The sequence below is a fragment of the Salmo trutta genome, chromosome 1 (genome assembly GCF_901001165.1).
Source record: "Salmo trutta chromosome 1, fSalTru1.1, whole genome shotgun sequence".
In the NCBI taxonomy this organism is placed as follows: Eukaryota; Metazoa; Chordata; class Actinopteri; order Salmoniformes; family Salmonidae; genus Salmo; species Salmo trutta.
In genome coordinates this window covers 12,383,948-12,398,018 of record NC_042957.1, presented here as the reverse complement: position 1 = coordinate 12,398,018, position 14,071 = coordinate 12,383,948, and the positions used below count along the sequence as shown (strand labels likewise).

At 43.3% G+C, this 14,071-nt stretch overlaps 1 protein-coding gene across 3 annotated transcripts in view; it reads right to left on the bottom strand.

Annotated features, from left to right (window-relative positions):
- Window positions 1-1,661: 1,661 nt before the first annotated feature.
- The window catches only part of LOC115162797 (phospholipase B1, membrane-associated), a 33,545-nt gene continuing 21,135 nt past the window's right edge, over window positions 1,662-14,071 (bottom strand). For 2 of the 3 annotated variants that reach the window (XM_029714246.1, XM_029714326.1), the window contains exons 29-42: window positions 13,652-13,712; window positions 11,235-11,293; window positions 11,016-11,083; window positions 10,597-10,640; window positions 9,953-10,055; window positions 9,692-9,743; window positions 9,347-9,427; window positions 9,167-9,232; window positions 8,979-9,073; window positions 8,769-8,850; window positions 4,808-4,912; window positions 4,606-4,701; window positions 2,471-2,545; window positions 1,662-2,235 (exon numbers count right to left, since the gene is read on the bottom strand). In XM_029714246.1, coding sequence (XP_029570106.1) covers window positions 1,969-2,235; window positions 2,471-2,545; window positions 4,606-4,701; window positions 4,808-4,912; window positions 8,769-8,850; window positions 8,979-9,073; window positions 9,167-9,232; window positions 9,347-9,427; window positions 9,692-9,743; window positions 9,953-10,055; window positions 10,597-10,640; window positions 11,016-11,083; window positions 11,235-11,293; window positions 13,652-13,712 — 1,254 coding nt within the window. In that variant the 3' untranslated portion in view covers window positions 1,662-1,968. The remainder of the gene's footprint in view (window positions 2,236-2,470; window positions 2,546-4,605; window positions 4,702-4,807; window positions 4,913-8,768; window positions 8,851-8,978; window positions 9,074-9,166; window positions 9,233-9,346; window positions 9,428-9,691; window positions 9,744-9,952; window positions 10,056-10,596; window positions 10,641-11,015; window positions 11,084-11,234; window positions 11,294-13,651; window positions 13,713-14,071) is intronic. The other variant, XM_029714411.1, reaches the window with a different exon arrangement.

Below are 14,071 nucleotides of genomic sequence, written 5' to 3'. Positions count from 1 at the left end.
GGCCACAGAAGGAGAGTTGTATGGCATTGAAGCTCGTCTGGAGGTTAGTTAACACAGTGTCCAAAGAAGGGCCAGAAGAATCACCAGCAGCAAGAGCGACATCATTGATGTATACAGAGAAAAGAGTTGGCCCGAGAATTTAACCCCGTGGCACCCCCATAGAGACTGCCAGAAGTCTGGACAACAGGCCCTCCGATTTGACACATGGAACTCTATCTGAGAAGTAGTTGGTGAACCAGGCGAAGCAGTCATTTAAGAAACCAAGGCTGTTGAGTCTGCCGATAAGAATGTGGTGATTGACAGAGTCGAAAGCCTTGGCCAGGTCGATGAATACGGCTGCACAGTATTGTATTTTATCTATGATATCGTTTAGGATCTTGAGCGTGCTGAGGTGCACCCATGACCAGCTCGGAAACCAGATTGCATAGCGGAGAAGATACGGTGGGATTCGAAATGTTCGATGATCTGTTTGTTAACTTGGCTTTCAAAGACCTTAGAAAGGCAGGGTAGGATAGATATAGGTCTGTAACAGTTTGGATCTAGAGTGTCACCCCCTTTGAAGAGGGGGATGACCGAGGCAGCTTTCCAATTTCGGCAGATAATTTTAGAAAGAGAGGGTCCAGATTGTCTAGCCCAGATGATTTGTAGAGGTCCAGATTTTGCAGTTCTTTCAGAACATCAGCTATCTGGATTTCGGTGAAGGAGAAATGGGGGAGGCTTGGGCACGTTGCTGTGGGGGGGTGCAGAGCTGTTGACTGGGGTAGGGGTAGCCAGTTGGAAAGCATGGCCGGCCGTAGAAAAATGCTTATTGAAATTCTCAATTATCACAGATTTATCGGTGGTGACAGTGTTTCCTAGCCTCAGTGCAGTGGGCAGCTGGGAGGAGGTGCTCTTATTCTCCATGGACTTTACAGTGTCCCAGAACTTTTTGGAGTTTGTGCTACAGGATGAACATTTCTGCTTGGAAAAGCTAGCCTTTGCTTTCCTAACTGCCTGTGTATATTGGTTCCTAACTTCCCTGAAAAGTTGCATATCGCAGGGGCTATTCGATGCTAATGCAGTACGCCACGGCTACACCGTTTATTTAGGTTCAGTCAGGGGTTCTGTCTTTTGGCGAAGATTTGTAACCACTAACCAGCAAACTAGATTTGGTATTTGTATGTGATCGAACAAAGCCTTTTGCTGGTTGCTTTACCTTATATGGAAGCTGACCTGCTTGATGACACAGTAAATTCAAAGTTAACAACATAATTCGGTGATATAACCAGTCCATTACTTTTATTGTGACCCTCATATTGGTACCACAGATACTGATAACTTTCCCTTTTGTATGTGGCTCTGTCAAATATTAAAATGGTGAGACCCCTGAGGTATAATAAGAACGGGTGAGACTACTTGTGTCCCCTCAATGAAGTAACCACCCTTGCCTCCTCCATGACAATGATTTGTTCCCATTTCTATTGCAATGCGCTTGGTTTACGTTGACCTATTCATCCTGGTAATTCATAGGGGTTCACCTGATGCAATTGAAATACCCGATGACATAGTTACTGAAAATGTATTGGTTTTGGTTAATACTAAGCTATTGTCCATGTCACGCAAATTATTTTTATGCTGTATTTTCACACTCAGACTTATGGAATAGAATCTCTACAAGAAAGTATTTATTTATCGGTTGCTGATTGGAATGTTCATCAACAATGTTTATTGTTTAAATACAAAGGAATATGGTACATTCTTAGGAAATGCAAGGTGTACAAAACACACCTTATTCATAGGAAGAAAATATGCATAAACCAGTGTGTATTTACAAAACAATTAGCAAATCTATTACATACTTTATATAAAATATGTTTGTTTGATGCAATGCTATACACTCATGTGTGTGTGTGTATGCATGTGTGTGTGCGTTTGTGCGTGTGTATTCAAGCCTTTGTGACCATCTCCACACTCCCTCTCAGAATATCATTAGAAACCAGTTCCTTTCATCTCAATCAATCCCTCTACCATTTTCCTCTTACTCTGCCGTTCTCTGCAGGACATAAATAGCCAGGTGACTCCCCAGCCGATCAGTAAGCCGGTGATACCAAGCACCACGGGCACCCACACAGGCATGGAGGAGTCACACTGGGCCACAGGGCTTGGAGTGGTGGTGCCAGGGTTTGGGACAGGTGAGGTGGGGGTTACAGGTGGGCTCGGGAGGCTATTGACCTTAGTGAAGATGAAGGGTTGATCCTAAAGGAGAGACCAAATGTCAGATTAAGGGAAACTAACATGAGAATAGATCTTGTTCTGCTACATTGTAAGAACTAGCTTTCAGTCGGTGATATGACTGCTGCTCAACCAACACACTCAACAACCCACACGCACTGTCGAGTCAGCCAACGCAACGACTGACTTACTGATTGCCAATTCAGCAAACACCTGACCAAAGTGTTCCATAATAAAGGTTGTGTTAATGTTAACATACCTCAAAAGGACAGTTGATTTTGGTGCGGTCGTATGTGAAGTTGTTGTAGACCTGCTTCCTGCCCACCGGCTCCAACTGTAAAAACAAAATATTACCGCTGTCAGGCCACAAACCTACATAAACATGAAATACGAGGGCCATAGCGCATGTCTTGTAACCTACATAAACACAAAATACTATGTTCATAGCTCATGTGTTGTAACATTTTTTATTTTTATTTATTTCACCTTTATTTAACCTGGTTAGCTATTTGAGAACAAGCTCTCATTTACAACTGTGACCTGGCCAAGATAAAGCAAAGCAGTGCGACACAAACAACAACACAGAGTTACACATGGAATAAACAAGCGTACAGTCAATAACACAATAGAAAAAAAAGGTCTATATACAGTGTGTGCAAATGGCGTGAGGAGGTAAGGCAATAAATAGGCCATAGTAGCGAAGTAATTACAGTTTAGCAAATTAACACTGGAGTGATAGATGAGCAGATGATGAAGAAGAAATACTGGTGTGCAAAAGAGCAGAAAAGTAAATAAAAACAATATGGGGTTGAGGTAGGTAGATTGGGTGGACTATTTACAGATGGGCTCTGTACAGCTGCAGAGATCGGTTAGCTGCTCAGACACCTGATGTTTAAAGTTAATGAGGGAAATATAAGTCTCCAGCTTCAGCAATTTTTGCAATTCATTCCAGTCATTGGCAGCAGAGAACTGGAAGGAAAGGCGGCCAAAGGAGGTGTTGGCTTTGGGGACGACCAGTGAGATATACCTGCTGGAGCGCATGCTACGGGTGGGTGTTGTTATCGTGACCAGTGAGCTGAGATAAGGCGGAGCTTTACCTAGCATAGACTTATAGATGACCTGGAGCCACTGGGTCTGGCGACGAATATGTAGTGAGGGCCAGCCGACGAGAGCATACAGGTTGCAGTGGTGGGTGGTATAAGGGGCTTTGGTGACAAAACGGATGGCACTGTCATAGACTGCATCCAGTTTGCTGAGTAGAGTATTGGAAGCTATTTTGTAAATGACATCGCCGAAGTCGAGGATCGGTAGGATAGTCAGTTTTACGAGGGTATGTTTGGCGGCATGAGTGAAGGATGCTTTGTTGCGAAATAGGAAGCTGATTCTAGATTTAATTTTGGATTGGAGATGCTTAATGTGAGTCTGGAAAGAGAGTTTACAGTCTAGCCAGACACCTAGGTATTTGTAGTTGTCCACATATTCTAAGTCAGAACCGTCCAGAGTAGTGATGCTAGTCGGGCGGGTGGGTGCGGGCAGAGAACGGTTGAAAAGCATGCATAAACATGAAATACTATGGCCATAGCTCATGTGTTGTAACCTACATAAACATGAAATACTATGGCCATAGCTCATGTGTTGTAACCTACATAAACATGAAATACTATGGCCATAGCTCATGTGTTGTAACCTACATAAACATGAAATACTATGGCCATAGCTCATGTGCTGTAACCTACATAAACATGAAATACTATGGCCATAGCTCATGTGTTGTAACCTACATAAACATGAAATACTATGGCCATAGCTCATGTGCTGTAACCTACATAAACATGAAATACTATGGCCATAGCTCATGTGTTGTAACCTACATAAACATGAAATACTATGGCCATAGCTCATGTGTTGTGAGTTATGTCTCAGAGTGAACTCTATGCAGCCTGGTCCCAGATCTGTGGGTGCTGTCTTGACAATGACAGTGCCTTGTTAGTTCATGTAATTGTTGTTGATACTTTAGTGGCTGAATGCTACAAAGTCCTAAAATGTAACTGGGTAAGATTGAAATTCCGTTTATGCTTTACAAAACAATCAACCCGCAACATTATTTTTCTGCCCAGTTAGCGGGTAGATTTGCTTTTAGCCAAATCCTTTTAGAGCAGCCAAATAATTTCATGTTTTGAAAAGTTATCCTAGATCAGGATTCATTGTTTGAATGTAAGATGCCATTTCATTTCGTATAATTACACAAAATCTGATTAGTTCCATACCTGATATTAGTGTACATTCCCTTTCTTGTTGTAAGTGCCCTTTTTAATGTCGCACACTTCCTTCTCCTTTTTCATTCCCCCACAAACAGATCTGGGACTGGACTACTCTCTAAGTGAATGTCCTCACCATGTTGTTCCAGAGAGCGATGGCCATCTCAGCGTGTGCTCGCTCACTGATGTGGAAACAGTCCACCGAGAAGAAACTCAAGTCAGGCTTCCCATCCTGTGGAGACAAGAGAACAGTGTCAATGTGTGTGTGTGTGTCTGTGCTTGCATGTACGTGTGTGTGTGTATGTGTGCGTGTGTGTGTGCAGTTAAACCACACTCACCCCAATGAAAGGGACGAAAGCGTTTCGGAAGTAGGGTTGTACGACGACAGTGAAGTCCTCTCGCCCATCATAGTGCCCCCCAGAGACCAGTCGCTCAGTCTCCATCTGGACAGAAGCACAGAGAGAGTAGAGAGAACAAAGAGAGAATGTTAAGTATAGTAGAGTAATGTTGGATTGATTTGATCACATTGAATGCCTATAACTTTACCTGTAGAACTCTTGTATCTGTGAGTAACACACTTTACTCCACACATTGGAACATTGGCCAAGACCTTCCATACCAGTAACACATGACAATTCATTATAGAGTTAAAATCCCAGTTGTTCAGAAGGGTAGTTCAGACCCAGTTGAAGCTGCTGACGGGAGGACGGCTCATAATAAGTGCTGGAACGGAGTAAATGGAATGACATCAAACACAAGGAAACCATGTGTTTGATGTATTTAAGACCATTCCACTCCAGCCATTACCAGTTCTGTCTTACTATCCAGGTCTGTACCCAAACTATTCGAGCTTCTACTTTTAAAAATCAACCTTTCCAGAAACAAGTCTCTCACCGTTGCCACTTGCTATAGACCACCCTCTGCCTCCAGCTGTGCCCTGGACACCATATGTGAATTGATTGCCCCCCATCTATCTTCAGAGCTCATGCTGCTAGGTGACCTAAATTGGGACATGCTTTTAACACCCCAGCCATCCTACAATCTAAGCTTGATGCCCTCAATCTCACACAAATTATCAATGAACCCACCAGGTACAACCCTAAATCCGTAAACAAGGGCACCCCCATAGATATCATCCTAACCAACTTGCCCTCCAAATACACCTCTGCTGTTTTCAACCAAGATCTTAGTGATCACTGCCTCATTGCCTGCATCCGTAATGGGTCTGCGGTCAAACGACCACCCCTCATCACTGTCAAACGCTCCCGAAAACACTTCAGCGAGCAGGCCTTTCTAATCGACCTGGCCCGGGTATCCTGGAAGGAATTGGACCTCATCCCGTCAGTAGAGGATGCCTGGTTATTCTTTAAAAGTGCCTTCCTCACTATCTTAAATAAGCATGCCCCATTCAAAAAATGTAGAACCAGGAACAGATATAGCCCTTTGTTCTCTCCAGACCTGACTGCCCTTGACCAGCACAAAAACATCCTGTGGCGTACTGCATTAGCATCGAATAGCCCCCGTGATATGCAACTTTTCAGGGAAGTTAGGAACCAATATACACAGGCAGTTAGGAAAGCTAAGGCTAGCTTTTTCAAGCAGAAATGTTCATCCTGTAGCACAATCTCCCAAAAATTCTGGGACACTGTAAAGTCCATGGAGAATAAGAGCACCTCCTCCCAGCTGCCCACTGCACTGAGGCTAGGAAACACTGTCACCACTGGTAAATCTGATAATTGAGAATTTCAATAAGCATTTTTCTACGGCTGGCCATGCTTTCCACCTGGCTACCCCTACCCCGGTCAATAGCCCTGCACCCCCCACAGCAACTTGCCCAAGTCTCCCCCATTTCTCCTTCACCCAAATCCAGATAGCTGATGTTCTGAAAGAGCTGCAAAATCTGGACCCCTACAAATCAGCCGGGCTAGACAATCTGGACCCTCTCTTTCTAAAATTATCTGCCAAAATTGTTGCAACCCCTACTGCTAGCCTGTTCAACCTCTCTTTCATATCGTCTGAGATTCCCAAAGATTGGAAAGCTGCCGCGGTCATCCCCCTCTTCAAAGGGGGAGACACTCTAGACCCAAACTGCTACAGACCTATATCTATCCTACCCTGCCTTTCTAAGGTCTTCGAAAGCCAAGTTAAACAGATTACAGACCATCTGGAATCCCACCGTACCTTCTCCAAATCAAATCAAACGTATTTATATAGCCCTGCTTACATCAGCTGATATCTCAAAGTGCTGTACAGAAACCCAGCCTAAAACCCCAAACAGCAAGCAATGCAGGTGTAGAAGCAGGGTGGCTAGGAAAAACTCCCTAGAAAGGCCAAAACCTAGGAAGAAACCTAAAGAGGAACCAGGCTATGAGGGGTGGCCAGTCCTCTTCTGGCTGTGCCGGGTGGAGATTATAACAGAACATGGCCAAGATGTTCAAATGTTCATAAATGACCAGCATGGTCAAATAATAATAATCACAGTAGTTGTCGAGGGTGCAACAAGTCAGCACCTCAAGAGTAAATGTCAGTTGGCTTTTCATAGCCGATCATTGAGAGTATCTCTACCGCTCCTGCTGTCTCTAGAGAGTTGAAAACAGCAGGTCTGGGACAGGTAGCACGTCCGGTGAACAGTGCAATCTGGTTTCCGAGCTGGTCATGTGTGCACCTCAGCCACGCTGAAGGTCTTAAACGATATCATAACCGCCATTGATAAGAGACATTACTGTGCAGCTGTATTCATCAACCTGGCCAAGGCTTTCGACTCTGTCAATCACCACATTCTTATCGGCAGACTCAACAGCCTTGGTTTCTCAAATGACTGCCTCGCCTGGTTCACTAACTACTTCTCTGATAGAGTTCAGTGTGTCAAATCGGAGGGGGGCCTGGTGTCCAGATCTCTGGCAGTCTCGATGGGGGTGCCCCAGGGGTCATTTTTCGGGCCGACTCTCTTCTCTGTATACACCAATGATGTCGCTCTTGCTGCTGGTGATTCTCTGATCCAACTCTACGCAGACGACACCATTCTGTATACCTCTGGCCCTTCTTTGGACACTGTGTTAACTAACCTCCAGACAAGCTTCAATGCCATGCAACTCTCCTTCCGTGGCCTCCAACTGCTCTTAAATGCAAGTAAAACTAAATGCATGCTATTCAACCGATCGCTGCCCGCACCTGCCCGCCCGTCCAGCATCACTACTCTGGACGGTTCTGACTTAGAATATGTGGACAAGTACAAATACCTAGGTGTCTGGCTAGACTGTAAACTCTCCTTCCAGACTCACATTAAGCATCTCCAATCCAAAATTAAATCTCCAATCGGCTTCCTATTTCGCAATAAAGCATTCTTCGCTCATGCTGCCAAACATACCCTCGTAAAACTGACTATCCTACCGATCCTCGACTTTGGCGATGTCATTTACAAAATAGCCTCCAACACTACTCAACAAATTGGATGCAGTCTATCACAGTGCCATCCGTTTTGTCACCAAAGCCCCATATACTACCCACCACTGCAACCTGTACGCTCTCATTGGCTGGCCTTCGCTTCATACTCGCTGCCAAATCCACTGGCTCCAGGTCATCTACAAGTCTCTGCTAGGTAAAGCCCTGCCTTATCTCAGCTCAGTGGTCACCATAGCAGCACCCACCCGTAGCACGCGCTCCAGCAGGTATATCTCACTGGTCGTCCCCAAAGCCAACACCTCCTTCGGCCGCCTTTCCTTCCAGTTCTCTGCTGCCAATGACTGGAACGAACTGCAAAAAAAATCACTGAAGCTGGAGACTCATATCTCCCTCACTAGCTTTAAGCACCAGCTGTCAGAGCAGCTCACAGATCACTGCACCTGTACATAGCCCATCCAACTACCTCATCCCCATACTGTATTTATTTATTCATCTTGCTCCTTTGCACCCCAGTATCTCTACTTGCACATAAATCTTCTGCACAACTACCATTCCAGTGTTTAATTGCTATATTGTAATTACTTCGCCACCATGGCCTATTTATTGCCTTACCTCCCTTATCCTACCTCATTTGCACACACTGTATATAGACTTTTTCTACTGTATTATTGATTGTATGTTTGTTTATTCCATGTGTAACTCTGTGTTGTTGTATGTGTCAAACTGCTTTGCTTTATCTTGGCCAGGTTGCAGTTGTAAATGAGAACTTGTTCTCAACTAGCCTACCTGGTTAAATAAAGGTGAAATATATATATATATATATATATTTTAATGAGCCCGTCCTCCCCAATTAAGGTGCCACCAAGCTCCTGTGTTCAGACCCTGTTCTGCCCTTACCTGGTATTCCTGGTTGATCCGATTAACCTCTGTAAGCTCAGGAGAGTTCTCTTCAGGGTGGAAAAAGCAGGGGCAAGCATTTCTGTGCATAACAAAGACACTTGAACGGAAAACATTCACTAACGCTGTGAATATACACATTCTACAGGCATATGATGCAGTGGGTGTAGCTACCGTCTTCGTAGGGAAATGGGGAGTTTTCATACAAACCTCTGCATGAGGGTGCAGACCAGAGCATCCTTAGTCACTCTCCTCAATGGATCCATCTCCAGAACCTCGACAACATTAACCATTACCCTCGGTACCTTAGAGAGAGATGGAGGGAGATGGCATGATATTTGCCTTAAGATCTTAAAATTCTGAAAATGATTCTGAAAACCAAGCCTTCTATCACTAACCTCTTTGTACAGCATGTCCAAGCTCAACATCAGATTCTCACTGTAGTTCTTGGGTGTAAGGTTGTTCTGTGTAAAGTAGAGCATAAATAACACTTTTTTAACACTAGTTTTGGATACTACCACTATTAAAATTATAATAATTGTCCACTGTATGTTTGACTTAAAGATAAGAATACATACCTGGTCCATGCAATAATCACAAAGATCTCTGGCGCCAACGAATAAGGTCACTAGCTTCCAATCCTGTTCAAAATGCACCTTCTGTGTGCGTGTAAAGAGGGAGACAATGACAAGAGAGACATACTGTAGCTATAGATGATCATACACTCATAATACAACAATATGTCATTATTCTTAGAAACTGAGTCCAGTATAACTATTCAACATAGATAGAGTCATGGAAGAGGCTTGCATCCCAAACGGCACCCTGTCCCCTATGTAGTGCACTACTATTGACCAGGGCCCATAGAGCTAGTAGTGCACTATGTAGGGAATAGGTGCCAATGGGACATAGACCAGTCTCACCTCGTCATCTTTCATGGCCTTGATGAGAGCTTGGACTTGGGCTGGGATCTCACTAGAAGAGACAAAGATACGTTTGTTAAAACATAGTGTTTATTATGCCTTTGTTCAAATGAGAAGATAGGACAGGAGAAACTGATGGGGGGGTGATGATACTTAAAAAGGATGGTACTTAAAAAAGAGGATTGGAAATAGTGTTACTGAAAAAAGAGGACAGTGAGTGGATGAGGGCACAGAGAGGTCTAAACTTATCTCTCTACTCACAAGGCCTTGGCTCCAGGCACCGCCATGTTGAAGCCACTATTCTGCAGGAAGCCCTGACCCTTGGAGAAGCCATAGAGGGAAGGGTTGAATTTCTTCAGGATGTCTGAGAGAGAGAGAGAGGAAAAAGTAGAGATGGAAAATAAGCAGACGTTTCATTATCAAATGTTCCATTTTAGCTTTATTACAGAGAGAGCACTGCCAGCTGGATGAACCATGTTTCCTCTATGCAGGAGGCTGCACTCCAGAGGAATGTTATGAGATCATATGCTGAGACTGCCATCTTGTGGATGTATCTGTAAATGCTGAAAATCTACTGTCACAAAATCATTTGCACTGGGTATTCATTCACAGGAGGTGGCTGAGGGGAGAACAGCTCTTAATAATGTCCAGAACGGAGCAAATGGAATGGCATCAAACACCTCGAGACCATGTATTTGATACCATTCCACTAATTCCGCTCCAGTCATTAACATGAGCCCGTTCTCCCCAATTAAGGTGCCACCAACCTATGTATTCATTGCAGCCTTTCTCCAACAATGTTACAGAAATAGTCATATGTGAAGTTATGGCTCATTTGGATAATTTTAATGGACAGATAAGATGAGCCAATAGGATGAGAGCGACAAGAGAAAATAGTGACTCACTTGGTAGTGTGGTGACAGTGTCCAAGGCCTGATCTCCTCCGATGCTGCAAAAATACACACACATTTAGTCCATTTCCCTGTTGACCAGTGTCAGTATCAATGTGCTCTGCAAGTGGTCCATAACATGTATGCTGTGCATTTGGACTATGTTGGTGCATGATTTATTACAGAATGTATGTACAGTATTTTGAGTCTCATAGCAAAGGGTCTGAATACTTATGTAAATAAGGTTTTTCTGTTTTATTTTTTATATATTTGACAAAATGTCTAAAAACCTGTTTTTGCTTTGTCATTATGGGGATTTATGTGTGTAGATTTATGAGGGGGAAAAACAATTGAATTCATTTTAGAATATGCCTGTATCATAACAACATTTGGAGAAAGTCAAGGGGTCTGAATACTTTCCGAATACACTGTACCTCCATGACACTCCTTTATACTGCGTGTTGAGCTGCAACACGTTCTTTGCCTTGGCTCCAACTGCTGCCTGCAAACAGATGACAACAAAGGCACATGAACAACCCACCATGTAAAGAATATGTCCTCTCAGCACAAAGGATAATATAAAAGTCTGGCAGGCAAGTTTTGTTCTACACGCACACATGCACGGATGCAGGCACATGCACACACACACTTACAGTGTTTGAGTCTCCCAGTGCTGCCACCACCTTGATGTCTCCTGGTCGCAGCTTATGAACTGGGGACAGAGGCACAGATCTATCAATAAACACAAATACACTCCACTTCCCATAGTCCATAATGTTACAACATAGTTATCATACACTGCTATCATTTGTTGGGTTTTGACACCTATCTCAGACGTGTAGTGGGATTGGACACCTATCTCAGACGTGTAGTGGGATTGGACACCTATTTCAGACGTGTAGTGGGATTGGACACCTATCTCAGACGTGTAGTGGGATTGGACACCTATCTCAGACGTGTAGTGGGATTGGACACCTATCTCAGACGTGTAGTGGGATTGGACACCCATCTCAGACGTAGTGTCTAGTCACTAGTCACTTTAATAATGTTTACATATCTTGCATTACTCATCTCATATGTATATACTGTATTCTATACTATTCTAATGTATCTTAGTCTATGCCACTATGACATTGCTCGTCCATATATTTATATATTCTTAATAACATTCCTTTACTTTGTGTGTATTGGGTATATGTTCTGAAATTGTTAGATATTACTTGTTACATACAGTTGAAGTCGGAAGTTTACATACACCTTTAGCCAAATACATTTAAAATCCGTTTTTCCACAATTCCTGACATTTAATCCTAGTACAAATTCCCTGTCTTAGGTCAGGTAGGATCACCACTTTATTTTAAGAATGTGAAATGTCAGAATAATAGTAGAGAGAATTATTTATTTCAGCTTTTATTTCTTTCATCACATTCCCAGTGGGTCAGAAGTTTACATACACTCAATTTGTATTTGGTAGAATTGCCTGTAAATTATTTAACTTGGGTCAAACATTTCGGGCAGCCTTCCACAAGCTTCCCACAATAAGTTGGTTGAATTTTGGCCCATTCCTCCTGACAGAGCTGGTGTAACTGTCAGGTTTGTAGGTCTCCTTGCTCGCACACACTTTTTCAGTTCTGACCACAATTTTTCGACAGGATTGAGGTCAGGGCTTTGTGATGGCCACTCCAATGCCTTGACTTTGTTGTCCTTAAGCCATTTTGCCACAACTTTGTAAGTATGCTTGGGGTCATTGTCCATTTGGAAGAACCATTTGCGACCAAGCTTTAACTTCCTGACTGATGTCTTGCGATGTTGCTTCAATATATCCACATCATTTTCCATCCTCATGACGCCATCTATTTTGTGAAGTGCACCAGTCCCTCCTGCAGCAAAGCAACCCCACAACATGATGCTGCCACCCTCGTGCTTCATGGTTGGGATGGTGTTCCTCAGCTTGCAAGCATCCCCCTTTTTCCTTCAAACATAACGATGGTCATTATGGCCAAACAGTTCTATTTTTGTTTCATCAGACCAGAGGACATTTCTCCAAAAAGTACGATCTTTGCCCCCATGTGCAGTTGCAAACCATAGTCTGGCTTTTTTATGGCGGTTTTGGAGCAGTGGCTTCTTCCTTGCTGAGTGGCCATTCAGGTTATGTCAATATAGGACTCGTTTTACTGTGGATATAGATACTTTTGTACCTGTTTCCTCCAGCATCTTCACAAAGTCCTTTGCTGTTGTTCTGGGATTGATTTGCACTTTTCGCACCAAAGTACGTTCACCTCTAGGAGACAGAACGAGTCTCCTACCTGAGCGGTATGACGGCTGCATGGTCCCATTGTGTTTACACTTGCGTACTATTGTTTGTACAGATGAAAATGGTACCTTCAGGCGTTTGGAAATTGCTCCCAAGGATGAACCAGACTTGTGGAGGTCTACAATTTTTTTTTGAGGTCTTGGCTGATTTCTTTTGACTTTCCCATGATGTCAAGCAAAGAGGCGCTGAGTTTGAAGGTAGGCTTGAAATACATCCACAGGTACACCTTCAATTAACTCAAATGATGTCAATTAGCCTATCAGAAGCTTCTAAAGCCATGACATAATTTTCTGGAATTTTCCAAGTTGTTTAAAGGCACAGTCAACTTAGAGTGTGTAAACTTCTGACCCACTGGAATTGTGATACAATGAATTATAAGTGAAATAATCTGTCTGTAAACAATTATTGGCAAAATTACTTGTGTCATGCACAAAGTAGATGTCCTAACCGACTTGCCAAAACTATAGTTTGTTAACAAGAAATTTGTGGAGTGGTTGAAAAACGATTTTTAATGACTCCAACCTAAGTGTATGTAAACTTCCGATATCAACTGTATTACTGCACTGTTGGAGCTAGAAACACAAGCATTTCGCTAAACCCGCAATAACATCTGCTAAGCACGTGTATGTGACCAATACAATTTGATTGGTCTGGTAAGGGGGTTGGACAATGTCATGTAACCAGGTCATTGGCCTTCCCTTAGCTATGCACTTCCTCTTATGAAACCTTGTCATCTCTTAACACACTCACTCTCACCTGATGTAGGCACAGAGGTGGATGGCGCCAGGGCCACACAAGAGAAGTCACTTCCCCAGTTCTGGGAGAGACGACAGACAGACAGACAGACAGACAGACAGACAGACAGACAGACAGACAGACAGACAGACAGACAGACAGACAGACAGACAGACAGACAGACAGACAGACAGACAGACAGACAGACAGACAGACAAACCGACAGACAAACCGACAGACAAACCGACAGGGAGACAGACAGACAGATCAAAGTGAGACAGTATTTTAACACATTTCCTTCATCAATGCCACCATACCTAAATTAATGATGAACACAGTTCTTTAATAACAGCTGTCATTATCCATTATCACTTGAAAGTATTAGCCTGGTCCACCTTATCAACACGTTTTACTAGAAGTCACAAAGATTTGAACCTGGGT